Below are 23,781 nucleotides of genomic sequence, written 5' to 3'. Positions count from 1 at the left end.
AAATAACCAATAGCGACGAATATGTTTTTCTCTTTCATTTTTAACTTTAACTGTTGATGTGAGAAGATTACAGATTTATAAGAAGAATTTGGTATATTTAGAAGAAAAAAAAATCCACATATGCATATATAAAAACAATATACGGAAACTACAGTTTAAAACAAACGCCAAATTCAAACACTTTAATTGGCCACGTTTTTACCCCTTTTTCTTTTTTTCTAAAAAAAAAAGTTTAATTGTTGATGTGAAAAGGTTCTAAAAATTTTAAGATGATATGAATATAGATGAATTTTACTGTCTTCGAAAAAAAAACTGACAGGATCATGCATATTTAAAATAATATGTTGAATCCATAGTTTAAAACAAACGCCAAATTCGAACACTTTAATCGGCCACGTTCTTACTTTTTTTTTTTTTTTTATAAGTTTAATTGTTGATGTGAGAAGGTTCTAAAAATTTTAAGGTGCTATGAATATAGATGAATTTTACTATCTTCGAGAAAAAAAAAATTAAACCGCGTGGACCATGCATATTTAAAATAATATGCGGAATCAATAGTTTAAAACAAACATTAATTTAAACAATAGCGACGGCCATCTTTTTTTTCTTTTCTTTTTTTTATTTTTTTTATTTTTTTTATTTTTATAAGTTTTTTACTTTAATAAATTTAAGCATTTTAATTGCTCAAATTAAAAATCTTAATTTGTTTCGGTTTGTTAATTCACATACAGAGAAATATGGACAAGTCTTGGATGTCAGCATGTAGGGGTACAACACAGTATAATGACGTGTGTAAAGCGTTTGTAGCATTTGCCATTAGTAACTGTACGACCGCCAATGGTAAAATTTACTGTCCATGTAAGTCCTGTCGAAATAACCAGCGCTACCCCAAGATTACGTTCTTGCCCACCTGACAAAGGGAAGGGGAATGACCTCGGGATACATTTTGTGGTATATGAACGGTGTGAGAAGGATTAGTGGACCTGTTCCTGGTCGGTATTCGAATCCTGTGGTCACAGATGCGACGGCTGGAAGCACAGAACAGGGTGAAGGCACAGAATATGGTGGCGACATGCATGTCATGTTAAGTGATGCCTTCGACATGCACGATGTTAAGGAAGACGTCAATAGGCAGCCGCAGACAGTTAGTGAAGGAGCTACTGGATGGGACGCATTAAAGTACTACGAATTGCTAAGGATTGCCGAGAAGCCACTTTACCCAGGTACCAAGCATAGTAAATTGAATGCTACTGTACACATGTACAACTTGAAGTGCGTTGGAGGTATTAGTAACAAAATTTTCTCAGATATTCTTGAGTTTATGAATCAATTGCTGCCTCCTTGTGATGAAACTCTGCCAGGTAATACGTATGAAGCAAAGAAGTTTCTCAATGACATGGGCTCAGGTATAAGAAGATTCTGGTGTGCCGTAATAACTGTATGTTATTCTAGAAAGACAATAAGGACTTAGATTCATATATTGTATGTGGAGAATCTAAGTGGAAGGATGACAATCATCTAGACGAGGATGGTGAGCCCATATCATCGAGGAAAAAACGTTCAGTGAGGGTGTTGTGGTAGTTTCCACTCATCCCACGGCTACAGAGGCTTTTCATGTTGGAACATACTGCACCCTATATGAGGTGGCATGCAGAAGGCCACACTGTAGATGGCGTACTGAGGCATTCGGCCGACGGGGAAGCATGGATATCATTCGACAATTTACATCCAGATTTTATGTTAGATGATGTGTGTTTTAAATAGTACTCGCAAGTGCACGAATCGTTTTGCAATATAATGTTATGCAAGTGCGAGGTCGATCCCACAGGGAAATGGTCAAATATTGGTATCTTGCTTAATCAACCTCATCTTAACCTAGTTCCAAAGGTTTGAGACTTGATTCAAGAACAAAAGACTAAATGAAAGAGATGTAATGAAATATGTAAAATAAAATGAACTAAGGTTAAGGAATTCACCAAACCAAATCCTACAACTCACACTCTTGGTTCCCACTTGAACACCCAAAGAACATTAAGCTTAGGGTGTTATTCAAGTTTGTTAACCATAAACCCAAGGACCATTAAATGAATCCAACACATTGACAAATCACAAAGAGTACCGATTGAAATCAAAACATCCAATGTATCATTCAATCACAATGGATATCATCATTCAAACCGATAAAACAATGTATTGGTCGGTTGAAACACATAAAATGTCCTCTATCCACCACTAACCACATTCATTGCAAAAGATAAAGCTTTAAATGAATGGAACTTGAACAACTAAAATGATATATCATTAAATGTGCAAGTGGTACAGCAAGGTTGTGAGTGTTATCAATGGAAAGGTTTCATCCTCAACCCTAGTTGAGGTTACTAGCCTTCCATGACTAAGAACACCACAAGAAAATGATGAACAACCATGGAAATGAAAGAAAAGCTCTACAAAGAGAAAGTATCTGAAAATAAACTACTACAATAAGCACGAAATTAAAACTAACTACAAAGTTTCTGCTCTATCCTACTCTCCATTCTTTCTTCTTCAACAAGGGGAGGGCTATGGCTTTTATAGAAGCAAGCCATGGCAAGAAATGACTCATCTACCCTCCTCTAGGGTTCCTCTACAGCTAGAGACAACCACAAACACGAAACCAGCGTGTTCTGCAGCGGAAATCAGAGGGAGGACTGCTTTTTGGCTTCTGATTGGGCGTTCTGGCGCGCTCTGCAAAAGCAGTTTCTGGGAAAATTCGATCGATCGACTTTTAATTCGATCGATCGACTTCGGGCAAATATTCGATCGATCGAATTTTAAGTTCGATCGATCGACTTGTCAGGGTCTCCGAATTTCCAGCTATTTCCTTATGAAATTTGTCATTCCTCTCTTATTGTCCTGCAGAAACAGAAAACACAAAAACTAACCAAAACATTAGAAAATAACAAGGCTAAAGGTCTAACTAGTGCAAATTAAGGGGTCCAAATACACAATATTTGGCACTCATCATTAGACAGTAGGAACGTGTGGCTTGGTTTAACATATGATAGATTTAATCATTTTGGGAACATAAGCACATCCCACAACACTTGGTCCGTATTGCTTGTACTGTATAATTTACCTCATTTGATGTGCATGAAACATACCGTCCTTCATACTATCACTGGTTATCCCTGGCCTGAGCTCACCTGGTATAGATATCGATGTATACCTTCAGCCATTGATAGATGAGTTACAAGAACTGTGGAATGTAGGGGTACGCGCATTTGATGCTTCCAAGAATGATATTTTTAATATGCGAGCTTAGTTGATGTGGACAATAAATGACTTGTCGGCATATACATATTTGTCCGGGTAGCCTAACAGGGGTGTGAAGGCATGTCCTTGTTGTATGCATTCAACAAGGTCTAAATATCTGAAACACGACCGAAAATTTTGTTATATGGGGCACATGAGATAATTGCCAACAGAGCATCTGTGGCGGCTGAACAGAAGAACGTTTAATGGTACTGAAGAATTAGAATGTGCTCCCAATTGTGCCATGCGGGGACGAAATTCTTCAATAGTTGGACGGAATTACATTTGGGAATGAGAATGCAAGTAAGAAGAAACGGAAGAAGCGGAAGATGGGTGCAGCTAGGGCTGAGCATGGGGTGGGGGGGCAGGGATGGGAATTTTTTGACCCCGCACCCTGTGAAAAACCCCTTGCACCTGTGCTGGGCGGGTGGGGATGAACGGGGTGGCGATCTGCAGGTATATAGGGATCCTTGCAGGTTTTTTTTTTTAATCATACTCAATGCCATCTTCTACGGTTCTAGCACCTGCAGACCTGCTTATAATGGTCTGCAATGTTTTTTTTTTTTTTTTGAACTACCAACGCCAGAAGCATATTGGAGAAGCTTCTTAAAGAGGTGATATGGATTTCTTTTCCTAGGACAGACTGTATATAGATGTCCTGGACAGTATGGACATCTATATACTGAATGCGAAATTTTAACCCTATGGCTGCTTTTTTTCAACTCATTATAATATTTAAATGCAATTGCGGACCCCACGAGAGACAAGGGATTCAAGATAGACGACTATGGGCCTAATGTTTGTCAACTTCAATCACCTTGTCCACAGGGGAGAGCTTATAACTGATGAGCCTTACGTGTTGACATCTCAGGTTAACCAAGTGTTTTACATCGAAGATGAAAGGAATCCAGATTGGGTTTGTGCCGTGAGAACTAAACTCAGTAACGTGTACGACGTTGGTTAGGGTGAAGGGAGTCATGATGCATGTGCAACCTATCACGAGTGTGAGCCGCTAGTATTAACCAATGGTAACCTATATGATATGAATGATGAATTCGAGCACGACAGACCCGATATAGATCCGTTTGAAGCACCCATTGGATGAATAAATATTTTTTGCTGGTACAATTCACTTTAATTCTATTACATAATTTGTAACGTATAGAAATTAATAAGTGCGTTGACCAAAATGAATAAATCTTATTGTATACACGTTCGTTATTAATATATATGTGGGTAATTATATGCATTAACATGTCTAATTCGTTGCCTAACATTGTTCGCATGTTTCAATGGATCGGAGACCTCATCCTTGTACACACCGGGCACCACGCATGCCCGTGCCGTCCACGTCCACGCCACATGGGTCACTGTATGCTGCGCCACACCACAGAGATGACGCTTATAGGCCATTACCCTCGGGTATGCCGGGGTACTAGCCAGAGCACTCACAGTCTGGCTTTGCTAGATATTCTTCTTCTCCATATTCCATGCCGCCGACAATCTCGCAGCTAGGAATCACCTCATCAGGTCATGTGGCTCGACACTAAGTCCGAGAGGGTCATCGAGAATTGAATAGCCCTTGGTATACTATGCCGTACGGACCTTCCTTGGTTTGGGCCCCATCCATGTGGACCTGATAATGAGACACAAGATTACAGGTTCCCGCTGACCCAACTGGATAAGAGCCAGATGACGACTCTGGGGAAGAGCCAAATGCCAGCTCCGGGGGGGCTGGATATGGGGGAGAGCCAGATGTCTCATGAGGGTGACTTTGCGATGTTGGGTCCTGACTAGTCGCCCCCCGATAGCCCCCAGGATATGCCTCCAGACGATAGTCAGTAGCCGCTCCTGGCAAGGGATGGTGACGAGTGTGCAGATGACCCTGCGACCCATCGCCTATAGCCAGAACAGGTTCGGTTGATGAGTAAGTACATATTTATACATCATTAAATTCCTGAATATGTATGAAATTAATATGAAGTTTGAAATAATATACATCTATCTAAGTTTATCTTTATTTATTTTTTATTATGTTAACTTAAGTATTTTATTTTATTTGCTTAGGGTATAATCCAGATAGGAGCATTTATTATGAGGTGATTAGGGACCCTGAGAGGAATTGGGTGTTCCCTAGGGGGGAAAAAGGTTGTACTGCAGTACAATGTGGCGACACAACCCGTTGGACGAGCCTGTAACCGATTTAGGCGCAGTATAGGGAATATTGTAAGGAGTGGCTCCTACGTGCATATGCGGGACGAATGACTGAGGGTAGATAAACAGTTAAAGAAGGCTATGTGGCAGGCGCTGATGGTATATATGTTTAATATAGATGTTTCAATACACATTCGTATTTTGATTAATTTGTGTTATTTATTTATTAAACTTAGGGTTATATTTTTGTTGAACTTATAAACTTAATGTTTAAATTGCATGTGCATGAGGAGTTTTATCTCTCGATATCTGTAGATGAACAAAAGGCACAGTACGAAGCGTTCCAAGATATGGGACGTAAGCATCGTTCGTGGAAGCATTCTTTTAAAACACAACTACAGATTCGAGACGGCGACACGCCTGAGACTATACGTGCAGGAGTGCCTGCTAAAGTTTTTGAGAAGTATGACAGAACAAATGTGGAGCATATGTTGAGAGAATGATGTACCGAGCAAAAAAGGGTACGTAGGTCTTTGATTGTATTATTATTATGTGAATTTTCAATAATTGTTCAATAAAATTTAATGTCTCATTTTAGTGTGTCAATATATGATTAAATATATGTTCATTGTGTAGGAAGCCTGTGAAAGAATGAAGCGGATGCGATAGCAGAACGACATTCCCCATTGCTTGAGATCAAAGAGCTATGTCAGATTCAATCACGATGAGGTATAGACATATACATGTAGCTGTTATCATATTTGTATATAATTGTTTTTTAAAAATAATGTTCCTATTTTTTATTTATTTTGAAAAATTTTCCATCTTCATTTTTCATTTGGATGTCGACAGGCAACAACTTCTGGCACTCCTCCCACTTGAGCGGAATCATTCATCAAGACGCACAAGAGGGGGGATGGGAGTCACCCGAACGAGCGTACGCGGGTCCTATGCATATGCTACTAATCTTATCGTTTAATATTTATAAGTTATGCGTGTGATAACTTATATATTGACTACATATATATTATATATTAACAACATACAGGAGATGATGACACAAAGTATACCGAATGACCCTGCTGCTACGCAGAGCGTTTCGGAGGACACGATGTGTTGGGTACAAAATGACGCGTACGAACAGGCGCTTGGGAAGCCTGAATACATGGGGAGGGTTCGGCAAGTTGGGCCGAACTTTACTCTTGTACGGGGGACGTCCTATTCCTGCCGCACTCGTTCACAGGCAGGTCCATCACAGTGTACATATCGGAGCTGCCCTGTACACGATGGTAGGCTTGCCGTGATGGAGATATTGCTACGGGCTCAGACCGATAGGAATGACGCATTAGAGCAACGTATGAGGCACTTCGAGTCCATTCTTGCCTCCACGGGGACATTACATACGAGCCCGGTTGCTCAGCATTCTCTACAGCACAACGGAGGTAGTACATCGTCTGTCGTAGGTAGTGTTTCTGCAGGTATGATTATAATTGTGTAAACTGCTTATTTTTCCTCAATGCTATGGACTTAATATGCATATGGATTAATTTTCTAATCTTTTTATTATTTGCAGGTAATGCGACGACGAATGAGCCGCTGTCGCCCCAGGGTCCGGTCTCGCCCATTGGATGGTAGTATTCACCATCGCCTCTGGGCCAGCACTCTCCTGCTGGGACACCCTCACCTACTAACTCGTCCCTTGCGCATCAGTCGCCCGTTGGCGAGTCGACACCTGGTACGGGAAATTGTGATTCCCAAAAACGCCGCCGTGAAGATTTGTAGAATATTCATAGTATAATTTTGTACACAAACAATAACAATAACATTTATTTATAAATAATTTATTGTTGTTTTGATTCATATTTATTGCAATATTGTTCAAATTTGTATTTATTGTAAATTATTAAATATTTTGCAAAAAAATGAATTTAATGAATTATTTTTCAAAACAAAAAATGCCAATTTTTCGCCACGTGGATTTGGACCACATCGCCACAGTCAGCCACGTGTCCATAATCCACGTGGCTACATGTGGACAAGTGGATTTGTTTCACGTGCCTGACTGTGACAACGTGGTCCAAATTCACGTGGCCACAGTTAGCCATAAGGTTTAATACGTGTGGCCGAAGTTGGCCATGTGGGTTATGGCCACGTCGCTGACACGTCATCGACGTGGATATTTCACGTCGTCCATGTGTCGGGACGTGGCCCAGTAGTGACGTGGACAGCATAACCACGTTGCGAAATGCACATTTCACAACAACTTGATCTGCCACGCTGCGCTCACATCGCGGCTGACACGTGGCTATCAGTTCGCCACGTGAATGATCCCCATCGACGTAGTGAATTGCAAGTGGCCATTTTTTTTTTTTTAAGTAGTGAAAAGACGGAAAGGAACAATACGAACAAACATGACGTTACATCTTATTGGTTGGGAATTTATATATGTTCCTTTCATTTGGAGGAATTAAGATAATGTTCTTCTTTTATATGGAAAATGTCCTGAGCAACGCTTCCTTTGTTCCCCAAAAAGGCAGTCACTTCATGCGCAAGTGGGCGTTAATTAAACGAAGAAACCCACCAATCAAGAACTTAAAAAATGTGCTCCACTTGTACGGTCTTTTTTTGTCTCTATTTTTAATTTTTTTATTTGGGATAAGGACACTTGGGCACATTTTTATTTATTTATTTATTTATTTATTTTTTACCTTTTAGCCACATTATTAATGGAACTTGGAACTATGGGCATCTAGTGGCTACTAAAGTTGAAGTTATAAGATTATTATTATTTTATTATTATAGTTCGTTAGATTTTAATCTTGATTTGTACAATTGAGGACCACATTCAATTTATATAAAAAAAAAAATATAAGTGTTCAATACGTTGAATCAAGACCTAAAATGAGATTCTTTCTTACTTTGGTACGGTCAACATTTTGTTATAATAATTTTGTGGCCATAAAAGGTTGATGAAAGTTCATAATATGCCATATTAATGGGTAGAACATATATAATATTTTGCTATGACAGACATCAATATTGCAAAATAGTTCTAAGTTAAAAATGTAATTTTTATCAATTTTTTTTCTTCGTAATATTCGGTCTCAATTCGATCTCAAATTTCTCGTAGGACAATAAAAAATTATCAACAAGTTAGATAATATGGGCGAGATTTTTACTACGACAAAATTTTAGTCAAAATTAGGTTGGTGAAATTTACTCGAACGCAATTTATTAATTAGACATGTATTCAAAACAAATGTGAGTTCTCACATGTATTTTCATTTTCACATTTATTTGTAAGAGAGTATGGGATTCTTATATACATTTTTAATAAAGCACGCTAGAATCATGTGTTTTTAAAAGGAGTAATGCTAGAAACACATGTCTATCTCACAACATTTATGTGACAGTCCTAACCAAACATTTGATTAATTCTTATTAAAAATAAAAATTCAAGAGTTGGTTGGAATTGACACGTCAGCATTGTGAGATAAAAATATAATTTATAATATTACTATTTTTTTTAAAAAAAATAAAATAATGCTACGTTCGACACAAACATCTTACAAAATTAACGTGACATGATCTAATAGCGATAGAAAGGTTATTAGACATTATCACATTAACTTTGTATAATATTTATGACATATTTACATAGTATATAACGTTACTTTTAAAAATATATGCGGAGAATTACAAATATAGGAGTTTAAGAGATTGGATGAGCGAAAGATGTATCCCTTCAACCATACCAATTAATCGGTTGACTGAAAAAGAAATAAAAATAAAATAAAATTAAACAGGCATCATACTAAATCAGGAAGCAACGTGTGTGCAAATTTTCCAATCCTAGTACCCTTAGGCACTAGGGCATGCCAGAGACAAGGCAGCTTTTAGTCAAAACAAACATGAGATTGGCCAAACTACCAGGTAGGGAAAACCGCATTAAACATTGATTTCCATGACCAACTGCTAAAAAAAAAGATTTGGGAGATTTGGGAACCGAAGTAGGAAAGGTGGGGTACAATTATGACCCCACAAATATTACGTAATACCCAAACTAGCCGAACGCCCGAACCGGCCTTTACAGCACAGCCAACGGACAGTATCAACCCCAACAACAATCACATGCCGGGACATAAAAGGACAACAGAACGAGGAAGAAAGTCCTCTCTCTTTTGTTTTTTTTCACCACCGAATCCGACGACTGAGATCGACCCGATCTCCCAACTTCTAACAATAAGCCCGGTTTTAATAAGCCGGCGCTTCCATTCCAAATCCATACTACTAATGCGCACCTCCTGCGCCCAACTCTTATACGTGTGACGTGTCGTATCGACCTCCGTCCTACATTTTACGCCCCCTGCGCCCGCCTGGCCTCCCTATTTGTTCCAATTTCCCACCGATTTCGTCACCTTCACTCTCTCGCTTAAAATACACGTCTCTCTCTCTCTCTCTCTCACACACACACACGCACACAAACACGCACCCTGCTCTCCCTATCTCTTAAGACACCACCAATCTCAAGCTTTTGTTTGTATATCACTCATGTCCGCAGCTTCTGTTTCTTTGCAATCCAGATTGTTGTAAGTCTTTTTGAGAGAGGAGTTTGTTTTGTTTCTTTGCAGCGAAAGCGAAGCTGGTTGCGGGAGTTGAAAAGGTTAGGATTTAGGAGCTGGAGAAGCAAGCGAATGCGTGGTTACTTCTGTTCGTATTCTGTTTATCTGAAACTCGATCATTGTGAAGGAGGTTCGCAGGGAGTGTGCGGCCAGTCGGATTTTCCAGTTTCTTTGAGTGAGAGAGAGAGAGAGAGAGACTCAACGAAGCGTGCGGGCGGGTGGGTTGGTTGGTACGTGCGGGGATTGTGATCCTGTGAGACCCGTGAGAAAATGCCTCACAGAACGACTTACTTCTTCCCCAGGCAATTCCCGGACCGGGGATTGGACGCGGCTTCGTCCAAGCAACTACTGGATCACGGGCAGAAACAGCAGATCAACAAGAAAGTTGCCAGCGCCACATGGACGAGTGCCAAAGAGACCTTTGACACCGAAAGGGACAGAAAGTGGTCGAAGGACGCGTTGTTCACGGTCGCTAAGGAGGACGTGGACGTCTCAGCTGTTCCCGATCTTTTCACGCGCGACGACAAGTTGCAGTACGCCAAGTCGAAGCAGCAATTTGCGGCTTTCTGTGACTGGTTGGTTGAGAGAAAAGGGCAGCGATCCTGTCACGTGAAGTCGTCGTCGTCGTCGTCCAGGTTGTCATGTGTCGACGACGAGGACCGCGAGCTTTTGCTCCCCAAAGACGTGGCGGAGTCCGTGAAGGATCGCCGCATTGACAGAAACTTCGACCGCCAGGTCTCGCTGCCGAGGCTCTCCAGCGCCGGTAGCAGCTATTCGGGGAGCTTGTTCTCCGGGACGACAACGTTTGATGGAAACCTCTCCTACGACATTGTCAAGGACTCAACGGCGACTACGAGGCAGGGAGAGGAGGAGGTGGAAGTGAAGAGTAAGGAGAGTTTGGCGCAGAGGGCGACGGAGAGTCACTATCTGCAGCTTACTTTGGCTAGGAGGCTCGCTTCTCAGGCTAGTCTTGCTTGCGAGCCTTTGTTCACGGTTGAGAGTACTGGACCGGTGGCTTCGGATGCCGAAACTGTTTCATATCGTCTCTGGGTATTCTTTGGACTAGAGCATTTTACTACACTATCTAGAGTAATGCCATTTAGCAACTGCAATACGAATGCGATACAAATTCAGACTTTTTTAGCATTTGAATAAAAATTAATCAATAATTGATTTGTACTGTAAGTCATCCCAATTGTATGGCAATGTGTAGCAGTCGTCTTTTAATGGATATGAACCTGGTGATCATTTTTCAGGTTAACGGTTGCTTGTCATACGCGGACAAGATATCGGATGGTTTCTATAACATTTTGGGAATGAATCCGTATCTGTGGCTAATGTGCAATGATGAGGAGGAAGGTAGGCGGCTGCCACCGTTGATATCGCTTAAAGCGGTTGACCCCAGCGAGACATCCATGGAGGTGGTGCTTGTTGATAGGCGTGGGGACTCTCGCCTTAAGGAACTTGAAGATAAAGCACAAGAACTGTATTGTGCTTCAGAGAATACCTTAATGTTGGTGGAGAAGCTAGGCAAACTTGTTGCCATCTACATGGGGTAGGTTCCAACGTTTTTTTTTTGGGTGGGCTGCTATAAACTTAATCGATGAAGATTTATTGGCTTATATATGCTGACTTTAGTTAAGTGGGTCGAATTTTCTAAATCTTGAAGGGGCTCTTTTCCAGTGGAGCAAGGAGATCTCCACATGCGTTGGAAGGTGGTTAGCAAGAGAATGAGGGAATTTCAGAAATGCATCGTGCTCCCTATTGGCAGTCTATCTATGGGACTTTGCAGGCATCGTGCGATTCTTTTCAAGGTGATGAAATGCACTCTCTGGTTTATTCAATCATAAGTTCACATTATTTGTTCTGAAAAGCCACTGCCTTGCTAAGTATAGATTGAGTTCATTCTTGTAGTGTTCTTTTTTATGTGGTGTTTAGAAGAAGTTACCAGTTGGCCGGCTTGAAGGTTTTTTAAAGTAAACAAAGCTTAATAATCGTTATGAAAATAGCCCTTGTGACTGGGATGTAGTGAGACGGATGGTGTTTGTGTGCCAAGTAATTTCTGGAGTGTTACCACACGGCTCACGCTCATGGTCAAATGATGTAATGTATTAGAGTATTAGACATTCACATTTTTATACGTGTCTTTTAGATGGGTACAGACTGTTTGAAAAAAAAAAAAAAAAAATCAACCATGTATGAATCTGTTCTGTCTCACTGGAGAATTGATGATTTATGTGTTACAACCATTGAGGGCATTCATGAGAAAACAGCTTTAATTGTATAGTATGATTGTAGTAAAAAACATTCTATTGGTTGATTTTTCTGAAAGGTTGGAAACATGGGCCAGCATCCATCTGGTGCTCCAGACGCCGTTTTATCTTGGGTTTCCTTCTGCCGAGGTGTATGGTGAAGGTTACGGTCTTGCAGATGTGATTCTAGTATGTTGTGTTATTAGAAACTTAGTGCCAGTTAACTCCTTTGGCTCTAATGCAGATCATGTCGTTGTATTTTGTGTTAAACCACATGTATTGAATATGGTATCTGTTACTAAAGGCTGTTGAGGTTTTCTGTGATCGTATATGTATCTCTTCAGCATGGAAGTTTTGGCATTTCTCTTATTCGTTTAGTATGCAACCACTCAATCACCTTTGTTTTAAAAGGTGAAGGAACTAGAACCTTTCTGTTAGGTGATATGTTGGCTAATTTGGTGTTCAAAACAATTTGGTGTAAGCCAAAGTTTGATAGACTAAGTTTTATACTTAGGCTATCTTTTTTTAACTTGTAATTTTTTATTGAAGAACCGAGATACTTGTTCGGAGTGCTCGTTCCCAGGTCGTCCGAATGAGCGAAACAAGGGGTACCGAGGCATTCGTTCGCTAGTCGTTTGTTGTAGGTCCGAATGAGATGTTTAATTAGAGCTCCCGAGATACTCTGTTGGAAGATGCACTTAGGGAGACACTTTGAGTGATTTTTTTTTTTTTTGGTATTTATTGTTCCTTTGTCATTCGTAACAAAAAGGAGTAGTAGATGTGTGATTTGATGTTTATGGTTATGGATGATGTTTTGGATAATTTTGACATGGATGATCTTCTTTGGACATAGATGTATTGTATGTATTGCATTAAATATTTTATCTACATCTGTGTTTAGTGTTCTATGTTTTCTAAGGTTGATGTTATGATCTGATACTTTTGCTCAAATGATTTAATGCTGAAGTTAATGTTTGTTAATTCAATGTTTTTTAATTACGGCCTGTTTTCTATGTGTTTAATGTGCATGTGTGTATACATGTTTCAGGAAGACAAGTAGCTACTCCATTGAATTCAATCTAGTCCTAGTTTAGTGGTTGAATAGGGTTAGGTTTTAATTCTTGGGGAATTTGTCTTGTAATCAAAGTTATGTTGAGTTTTGTCACTGCATTGAAATGGGGGAGTTTGTTAGGCTTTATGTGCCAAATCCATTGTCAAAACTAATTTGGTTGTAAGCCTAAGTTAGGTCGTTAAGTTGGTTCTTGAGTTGGAGTCAAAAATAATGTGGAAAAATTGAAGATCAAAGACTGTTGGTCGAAAGACGTTCTAACACAGTCGCAATGCATCTCGAAGAACTGAGTTCTAGAGGCAGTCAAAGAACGGTTAAACGAGGACATCAGGAAGATAAAATTCAAGCTCTCGAGAGGCTAGGTTGCAAGGCGGCCGATCATGGTTCGAACGAGACTATTTATTGAGCTTTACAAAGAAGCCTCTTTGGCCAAAAGCCTAGTCACCAACAGTTTGAAGGACATTATTTCATAAGGAGCCACCGGGATGTTCGATCGTTACTCGGTTGTAACATCGTTCGAACAAAGTGCTCATTGAAGTAAATCCGAGATACTCAGCCAAAGCTCGGTCGCACAACATTCGAACGCCCCCGCTAAGAAAACTATGAAACCCTACCACGAGTTCGAACAAGTCATTAACTCGTTCGAACGCCGCGGCTCAAACTGTGTTTTTCATAAACTGACTTTCACCCAAACCTCAAGTTTTCTCAAGGCCTATATAAGCATCCTTATGCACAATTTTCAGTTAGACTTGCGGCCTTTGTTTTGTGAGCTAAGAGAGATCTTTCATATACCTATGTATTCAATTGTCCATCTCTTTTGAAGTTTTGTTAGACCACATAAATTCCTTAAACCTTCTGCCATCGGAGTTTGGGGTTATAGAGGAGACCAAGTAGAAGATTGGCCAGAGTTCAGGAACTGCTGTGCTAGAAAACAAACCGTTTGTTCTGGGTGTCAAGTTTTTACTGCAAAGGTTTCGTGAGTATGAACTGACTCTATTATTAATCTTCTATAGTGGATTGGTTTCCTAGGTTTGGCTACCCTTGAGTGAATTTACCTTTTAAATGTTCTTTAAAGGGTTTTCACTTTGGCGCGCACAAAAATTGTTGTGTTTGATTTTTTTGCTGCTTTGGTTAATTTTGGTGATTGTTGTGTGGATGCTATTTTTAAATTGCTATATTTGTTGGGAAACACATATTCACTCCCCTCTAGGTGTTGTTTGGGGTTGTAAGGAAATTTCACTTTTCAACCTGTGAATTCTGTTTTTGAATACTTTCCCCAAAATAAGATAATGCTTATTTTATTGGAAATGTCTATCTGTGTGTTGTAAGATTAGTAATTAGGGCATAGAAGTACAAGATTTTTGTAGAACTACAATATGTTAAAGCATATATGGCTGTCTGAACAGGGTACATTGGTATCGCATGAGAATGCAACTGAAATAGAAGCATCAAGTGACACCCACAATTATTAAGCAGTCCATTAAGGGTTTCTATCCCCTGATTCAATGAGGTATTTGTAGCCTTCCGGGTGTTGCTGACAAATTTGTGTGACCATATGATATTTATGGGGGTTTTATGAGGAGATCAGGCCCATCCCTTTCAATTCTTGTCTAGATTGCTTTAAATGTTTTGCTAATGTGAGTTTAACTTAGGAAAACAACATTTGTATCAAGCTTTTTTGTTTTCTTTCTGTTGGAAATCTATAACTTATTGTTAACGGTTGGATCATGGACTTCTGAATGCATAGAGATTGTCAACATAGTCAATGAGCGTGGTATATGGACCAAAGGCACTATCAAAATGTTTTTTTTATTCTGTGATTATAACTAAAACCATTTTAAATAAACATAAAATGTTACAAACATTTATTTTGAAGTTACGATTTTTTTCTTCGATGTATCATCATGTGAATTAATATAAATACAACATTGTTGCTTTTTCTCCTTTTTGTCTCTCTCTTTGTGCGGGGCACGTGTGTAATGATGGCTAATCATTCTTCAAGTGCAGATAATTATGAGATGCTACTAATTAATCAGAGTGTTTTTGGTTCGGGGAGGGGAGGGAATGTATGTGATAATGGCCTGATCATCCTTAAAGTGCAGACCTAATGAGATCAGTATTAATTGCTAAAAGGCACGCATCCTACCGGATTGGTTACTGAACAGGTGATATATTTTTGTGTATGCAGAAATTGGCAGACTACATAGGTTTGCCGTGCCGAATAGCTCGAGGTTGCAAGTACTGTGTGGCTGATCATCGCTCCTCTTGCCTCGTCAAAGTCGAGGGCGACAAGCAGTCATCAAGGTTTGATATGTTACCTGTTCTTCCAAGCCTCATTTCTTGCAAATAAAATTTGAAGGTTTTTTGGAAGCCAAAATGCCGCAAGATGATTAAAGCATGTTGATTTCTTCCAAAACATGGCAATTGGCAATTTAATTTATTCCTTGAGCCTTGCCATTTTATTTGTCTAAGTGGTATTAATTTTTGCATTAGTCATTCTCCTATATGTTATGTTGTTTTTTTCTTACTGATGTAATTACTGGTTTCGGACAATTACGGAATAATTATTGAGTTGGATTATGTTTAATCATATGTCAATTTGAATTTGTTGTGTAGCATTATTAGTATGTCATGTTTGGACTTAATACATGCTTCATTATGAGTTTGTCAGTATGGTAGGAGTTTGTGTTGTCTTGAGATAATCTTGACTAATCTTGTTTGAAGCATTTCCCAATAATATTTCATACTTTGTTGTTTACATGTATACATTTTTTAACAGGGAATATGTAGTTGATCTAGTTGGGGAACCAGGAAATGTTCATGGTCCAGATTCCTCAATTAATGGGGGATTGCTTTCTTCAATGCCTTCACCATTTCAAATTTCCCATCTAAAAGAATCCCAACAACCTTACGTGGATATTGCATCATCTTGTCAAATTTTAGAGCACATTTGTGCTCCTCCTAAAATTCCTCTATTCTCAGGTAAGTTATGTTTTGTATACTTCGAAAGTTTGTCGTTTTTTTTTATTTTTTATTATTTTAATAAGTCAAGCGTCAAAGGACAGTTGATTGAATTTAGGCGGAGCCATAAATGTAACTATATCGACACCTTGTGGGGTGTGGTTCCAGATAAATTCCAACCAAAAAGAAAAATGGGGAAAGATTAAAGTAACTTACACTTCATTCGGTTGAGTATTTAACCACTTTTTTCTCTTGCGGAGGCGCAGGGTGGGTCTTCCACCCCTCAAAGCGGAAGTGGGGGGACACCCACCCCCTCCACGCCTGGCTTGGGGGGGACCCACCTCCCCCCTCCTGTGAAAGAGTGGCAGCTGCCACCCACCCCTCCAGCAGAATTATTTATTTATTGTTTCTTTTATGTTTGGAAAGCGATTCCCGGTTGTTTGCTTTTCAGAAATACTTTTTAAGTTACCAAATAATTTTTTTATGTGGACTCTAGAGACAACACTTTTTTAGATGTGAGAGCCCCATCGAGAACATTTCTCAAAACTCTTTTCAAGCATTGAAAACCAAAAACACTTTTTCAGAAATTCAACCAAAAACACTAGTTTGCAGTACAATACAAATTGTATAGACAGAACTTTCATTAAAGAAAATATGAATGGCAACTTAGGTAACCATCATGCACAACTGTGGACCTGTACCTTCAACTGTATTCTTTTCAAGATAAGTTCTAAGCTAAAACTTTCTGCTGTTGGTCACAATTAAAATCAAGATTTGATCTTCTGTCTGTTGTTAATTACTTTAGTTATACGATTTGAGATTTTACCCTCTGAAGAGAGGTGCAGTTGATAATAGTTATCAATTATTTATTTTTTGTTTGTGTTTGTGGTATGGGAAGTCAGTTTGTTGTACTAGCAAAATCTAGTTGTATTTTGGTTGGACTAATAAAGTAGATGCTTCAACTTTTCAACACTCTTTTCTCAGTTCGGTGTCAATGGTCGTAGTGCAAGATTTGGAAACACAGAATACTCATGTGCACTGCTCCCAAGAATTTTTGCTACCTGGAAATAGTACAGTCCATGTAGTTTGATTTCAGCTATTTTAATCAACATAGTGTTACATGTCAGGATGTTTCTCCCAAAATATAGCATGGCTACCTAGCATATTTATCTATAGAGATCAATGATCAATTCTTCGCAGGTTGTGGGGAAGAAGGTCCACGAATAATGGAATCATCTCTGGCACATTTCAAGTTGGAAGGGAATGCTGAACATTGCATACTTAAGAATCCAATTTTGCCATTTGCACAGGGCAATGTTTCAGAACCTCTAGATTCTGCTCCTGAGGCATTGTTTCATGAATATTCTAGGCTTGGTGAAGACAAAGTTGCCATACAACAAACTTACAAAGAAGAGATTTTTGTATCTGGAAGTCCAGTTATAGAGAACAGTATCAAGCAACCCAAAGTCAGCCTATCGAGTCAGCTAAATCTGAAGGAGTTAGATAGTAGACTTGAGAATCAAGGGAGATTTAATGATGTAACCATCCCAAAATATTTGAATCTTGAACCATCTCTTGCAATGGACTGGCTTGAGATATCATGGGATGAATTACATATCAAGGAGCGCATTGGTGCTGGTACTTCTCCTGCTTCTTAATTGGACACATTTTCCATTTTTGAAGCATTTGAAAATTTGTGTTTCTTTGAGTAGAAAATTCTTGATGTATTATACTCTTCTTTCTCCTTGCAGGCTCATTTGGGACTGTGCATCGTGCTGAATGGCATGGATCGGTTAGTATTCTTGTACCATGTGATCTGGTAATCTGTATATATCTTTGTTGAGGATCAATAGGTTTGATTCTGATATGGAGTGCACCAACTGTGCTCCATCGACAATCTTTTTTTGTTGATCGATATCATCAATACTATATCATTTGAGCTTGTTTGATTTCCTAAGTTGTATCTGTGGACACATACGTGAGTAATTACTTTATAGCAGTACCCTGATATTCTGCTTTCTTGCTTTTGATGGATTGTCTAAGAAGTATAATTCAATCTGTAGTGTTTCCTAGGGAGAGATTGTCAAAGCCAAGGAAAAGTAAGATGGTCAAAGGGCATTTGCAGTTGGGGCATAATCAAATTTCTTCCACTTGAAATATTTTATTTGGAATTTAAAATCTTTACCTTGTGTTATCATTAACTTAATTTTCTATACTACTCCACCCCTACCCCCGCACCCATCCCTCCTCTTTTTGTTGGTTTGCCTTGATAACTAAAATATATTGCCCATACAATGCAGGATGTAGCAGTGAAGGTTCTTACCATGCAGGATTTCCATGATGATCAATTGAAGGAGTTTCTAAGAGAGGTATGTACATGATAACTGAAGAGTTGGAGATAATATCAGCCTGCTGACTAATAGTTGTTATTGTGACCATCGGGCATTGTTTTGCATCCAGTTGCCTATCTTTGTCCCCTTCCACAATCCCAGTAGATCCACGCTGCTTTCCTATTCCATTTTATGCTTCTGATAATTTCTTCTTCTTTTGTTTTCTCCCTTGGGTGATAAGTTTGTTTCAGAACAGCTGTGATTGCGCTTGGGGGTGGGAGGGGGTGTGGGGTTTCCATCTTTTTATAAGTAAGAAATAATAGTGATTTAAAATCTTTTGAATATAAATGTTTTGTTGATCTTTCGATATCTATACATTGATGTTTTGACATCAAATGATTGTTTGAAGTGAAGAATGATGGTTGTGTAGTGATATGTGATCCAAAATTAGTCATGTATCTTGATATATTTGGTAACCCAGCAATTTTTCATTTCTGTTGCCCTATTACATTCAAGATATGCTAGCCATTGGCCTCTAATAAGTTTTCATCACGTGCATTCCATGTTTACTGACACTCTTTGCTATAAGAATTTTATATTTTGGTATACTTAGACGAACTAGATAGTTTATACAATTTAAAAAGGTAATCATGCATGTGCTCATGCATCCACAATGTGTACACTGAGCAGACAGTAAAAAATAAATAAACGAATATGGAAATGCTATGTTATCTTGAATTGAATGGCTTAATTTGTGAAAATTCTTTTCAGGTTGCAATAATGAAACGTATACGGCATCCAAATGTGGTTCTCTTCATGGGTGCGGTCACAAAGCGTCCACATCTGTCAATAGTGACAGAATATCTACCCAGGTAGACCATTTAAGGGTTTCCCCCCCTCTTTTTCTCCCCCCTTCCCCTTTTGTTTTTTCTTTTAGAAGCAAGGTGGACGTTTAAGAAATTGACAATTCCTGGTCTTTGTGGAACAGAGGTAGTCTATACCGCCTCATGCACAGGCCTGCTTCTGGTGAAATGTTGGATAAAAGAAGACGGTTACGCATGGCATTGGATGTGGTTTGTGCTAGTTATTATCCCCCATTTTTAGCTGCTAATACTGTCAGTTTTTAGCAAAAATTTATGCTCTATATTGGATGCAGGCCAAGGGGATCAATTATCTTCATTGTCTAAACCCTCCTATAGTGCACTGGGATCTTAAATCTCCAAATTTATTGGTGGATAAAAATTGGACAATAAAGGTATAATAACAACTGCAGTGGTGTTTTCATTTTGAGAAAGTCGCTGGATGTCTTGTCACGTAAATAAATTCATCTTGCATTTTTGGTCAGGTATGCGATTTTGGTTTGTCCAGATTCAAAGCAAACACTTTCATATCATCAAAGTCTGTTGCCGGAACAGTAAGTCTCTCTCTCTCTCTCTCTCTCTCTCCAAAACATTGCCATTATGGTGGAAGCAAATTTGGGGGACAAAGGTTTGTCTCATATAAATTGAATACCAGGAAGTCACCCCATTCGGGCAAAAAGGGTGTAGAAATTTATGGCAGGTTTGGGTAACAATTGTTTTTTTTTTTTATTATTATTATATTTTATTATTTTTCAAAAATATGTTTGGATTGTTTTTTAGAATTCAAATTCTACTAAGATTTTATCCAACTTCTTTTTTTTTTTTTTTTTTAAATTTTGTCTCAGCTTTTCTAAACCATCTAAACATAATTTCAAAAAACAAATTCTCTCGCATTCACAATTTTGAATATAATACAAAATAATAGAATATAATACAAAAAATCGTACACCCAAATGAGTTCTTAGATTTCCCCCCTAACGAATTGGCAAATTTATTCATGATGTTTAACCTTTTATCTTACTGAGCTTGACTTTTCATTGTTGTCCTTTATGAATATTTTCCACCATTAACTATAGGGCCCATTGTCTTGTACTCCATTGAGAGTCAGATAATTGCATCAAAATTTTGCAGGTTGAAGTTTTTTGCAGTGCATCAATCAACATGTAACATCCTTGATTTTATTTTCAGCCTGAGTGGATGGCTCCAGAGTTCCTTCGTGGAGAACCCTCAAATGAGAAGTCTGATGTTTACAGTTTTGGAGTGATCCTGTGGGAGCTTGTAACCATGCAACAGCCTTGGAGTGGACTTGGCCCTGCACAGGTAATTGTTGGGGACTGATATCAGCATCAGTTGTCATTTTTGTTGTATCAACAAACACAAGACCTTCCGTGCATTGTTGACATGATTGTGCAAACTTTCAGGTAGTTGGAGCTGTTGCTTTCCAAAATAGAAGGCTTACTATCCCACAGAATGTCTCCCCAATCTTGTCTTCCCTTATGGAATCTTGCTGGGCCGAGTAAGCGCTCCTGCATCCATTAGTTCATTTCTAGTATTTCAAACATATTATAGTTTGTTAAAACAAGGGTAGTGTTTTTTGAGTTTAGTTTTGGTTTTGGGGGGCTATACATAGGAGCAGCTTTGCAAGGCATCATGTCAATTATACTGCTTTACCCAACAAGGCACAAGGAGCTTGCACTCTTGACACTGGACACTCAGGCTATGTGGGAATTTAGTTCTATACAGTTAGATTTACATGTCTTGGGTTTCCGAGAACTTGGACCACTGTGATGGTTTTAGGCCTATCAATTTTTAATACGAATCCAATACAAAATTAACCAGTTAAGATTGAGAGGTATGGCCCGTTTAATTAAATGGGTCAGATTAGGGTTAACATATATAGTCTTATACTCATATCTCGACATGACCATGAACACGAATTATTGACACTCTTAGATGGTTGAAGTAATTCTGCATTTCTGTAGACTAATCTTTCGGAGATTCTCAGACGTACTTTGTTTAGCCCGTTGTTTGCTTAACAATTTTATTCGAATTCTTCTAACGGTTACTAATTTTGTTCGGCAGTGATCCTGTTCAGCGCCCATCCTTCGGTAGTATAGTTGAATCTCTAAAGAAGTTGCTAAAGTCCCCATTGCAGTTAATACAGATGGGTGGAACTTAATGTAAGGAGCACTCCATCCATAGTATATAATTAGGAAGTATTTTCAAATTCCCTAAGCTGATTTGGGGGAGTTAAATACCCAAATAACCGTGACTGACTCAACCTTTTTGGTTGTTGCTTGTCTGACCCCGTTCGAAGGGTTTGGGTTAAATAACCCACCAAACTGAAGCCTATACAAGAGATGCAGAGAAGGTTTTTTTTTCTTTCTTTTTGGGGGAGGAGCCTAAGCCTCTCTTCGTATAGCTTATTTTCCCATATGGAATTTGGTATGTCTAAAATTCCGAATTCACTTGGATCTGCTTTTCCTTTGACATTAAGCATCTTGCTGTATTCTTACGTTTTATCAATGTAATCCAACACGATGGTTGGGATGAAGGCAATGTAATATGCCACGTTTCCCTTTTTAAGTTGTGCGTCTCACAGTGTTTGGTTAAATCTCCACGTTATCCCTCCGCGTAAACTGTAGAGACAAGTTTAAACTCGGGACCTCAGTTCAGATATCATGAATATTTTAATGTCGTTGAGGGACATTGTGGTACCCATCCGGATTACTTGTAACTCACGGCAGGCTTGGGCCACAAAACCCTAAAAGACAAAGGTATCATTTAAGGGTTTTATCTCTCTTCAAAAGGACTAAAATTTCCTTCTGGCCTTACTAACTTACTGTATGGGCATGAAAAAGAGACCGAGACTGAAAATCCTTGTATGAATGGGTCAGCAAGACAATTGCTGCTATTGAGACATCTGAAGATAACAATACAATAGGCCTTTGAAGCTCTCAAAACCTGCGATTCCAAGCTTGGTCCACTCAAAATGACCCATCTGGGTGTCGAAAATCAAAGATTTTATATGAAAGAAAACATATAAACAATAGATATAGATATAGGGCACAAACTATAAATGTGCCCTATTATAATACATGTGGTAGGTTTGTTATTGATTTTTTCAACTTTAATTTTATTATATATATATATATATATATATATATATATATATATATATATATATATATATATATTTTGTAGTTTTCAACTTCTGTCCATGCCACCATTCGCACAATCCCTCTCAATCTTCAAGATCTTGAGCTTTGCGGCATCTTCGAGCTCTCGGGCGGCTGACACTTGCTGAAATGCCTCTTTGGTATTTGTTGGGTGTGAGATATCTTTCGAGCCTCAGTAGTCGTAGACCTTTCATTTTATTGGATCTCGATTCTGGTTTATACTAAATGTAATATGGTATGTGAGACTATTAATTAGATGATTGATCAAAATTTCAATTACCAATATTTACAAAAAAAAAAAAAAAAATTCCAATTGCTAATCAATCATGTTTAGTTGGTCTTAATTATGTGGACATTTTTTATATGAAAAATGTTAACCATTTTTATTTGAAGTCTTTTATAAATTCACGTAATAGTCCATGTGGGTGAAAAGGTTATGCAATAAAATTTGACATGTAAATTTAATTATTTAATAACTAATGTAGTAAAAACTGTGATTGAAGTACTTCTATTTTTCTGATTAAAAAAAAAGAAAACAACACTATTTTTATATATCCTCGTTCCTAGAACTACATAAAACTATTGTAATTAGTTTTTCGGCCTACTCCAAAAATGTCTTAATTAGCTTTCATACTGCTGAGAGCGATTTATAATTTATACTAACGACAAAAATTAATTTTACAATTATCTTTTAAGAGTCAATGTGAACCATAAAATTTCTCGATTTCAAAGAAAATGAGAATGACTTTTCTGCTGGATAAAAAAGTTTTAAAAAAGTAATTGATGAGAATTTGCCAAACAAAGCAGAACAAGTATCCAGTCCATTTCAAAAAAATTCTCTCCATTTAGTTAAATAAAGAACCCTCATTTTTACCCTACATGAGGAAGATTCTCTCCAATTTCTCCATTAGTCCGTTCCAAATTCAACAAAGCATGGGCCCATTGGTAAGACCGGGCGGCTAAGCATTAATATCTCATCCATCCAACTCTGAAACTTTTCCTTTTTCCCCTCCTTTCGTCTCCGATCAAACTCACAGAGTCAGCAAATTCGAAAGAGAAAAAG

General features: G+C 38.4%; 1 protein-coding gene across 2 annotated transcripts; it reads left to right on the top strand.

Annotated features, from left to right (window-relative positions):
* Window positions 1-9,755: 9,755 nt before the first annotated feature.
* On the top strand, window positions 9,756-22,125 carry LOC133870595 (serine/threonine-protein kinase CTR1). 2 transcript variants are annotated; one of them, XM_062307754.1, is made up of 16 exons: window positions 9,756-11,117; window positions 11,324-11,622; window positions 11,737-11,881; window positions 15,577-15,692; window positions 16,168-16,370; window positions 17,550-17,987; window positions 18,101-18,141; window positions 18,650-18,718; window positions 19,451-19,551; window positions 19,668-19,752; window positions 19,836-19,934; window positions 20,025-20,093; window positions 20,728-20,859; window positions 20,961-21,055; window positions 21,622-21,719; window positions 21,836-22,125. In XM_062307754.1, exons 1-15 carry the CDS (start codon window positions 10,338-10,340, stop codon window positions 21,716-21,718), a joined length of 2,769 nt encoding a protein of 922 aa, XP_062163738.1. In that variant the 5' UTR covers window positions 9,756-10,337; the 3' UTR covers window position 21,719; window positions 21,836-22,125. The 2 variants fall into 2 exon arrangements, with proteins under 2 accessions (XP_062163738.1, XP_062163737.1); XM_062307753.1 differs by having other exon boundaries at window positions 9,757-11,117; window positions 21,622-22,125.
* The last annotated feature ends 1,656 nt before the right edge of the window (window positions 22,126-23,781 follow it).

This window comes from Alnus glutinosa, chromosome 6 (genome assembly GCF_958979055.1).
Source record: "Alnus glutinosa chromosome 6, dhAlnGlut1.1, whole genome shotgun sequence".
Taxonomy (NCBI): domain Eukaryota; kingdom Viridiplantae; phylum Streptophyta; class Magnoliopsida; order Fagales; family Betulaceae; genus Alnus; species Alnus glutinosa.
This window is presented reverse-complemented; position numbering and strand designations above follow the sequence as displayed.

Coding starts and splice junctions, on each gene's coding strand:
- LOC133870595 (XM_062307754.1), top strand. CDS start 10,338: ATGCCTCACAGAACGACTTACTTCTTCCCCAGGCAATTCCCGGACCGG. Junction 11,118..11,323: donor CTGTTTCATATCGTCTCTGG/GTATTCTTTGGA, acceptor ATCATTTTTCAG/GTTAACGGTTGCTTGTCATA. Junction 11,623..11,736: donor CTTGTTGCCATCTACATGGG/GTAGGTTCCAAC, acceptor TAAATCTTGAAG/GGGCTCTTTTCCAGTGGAGC.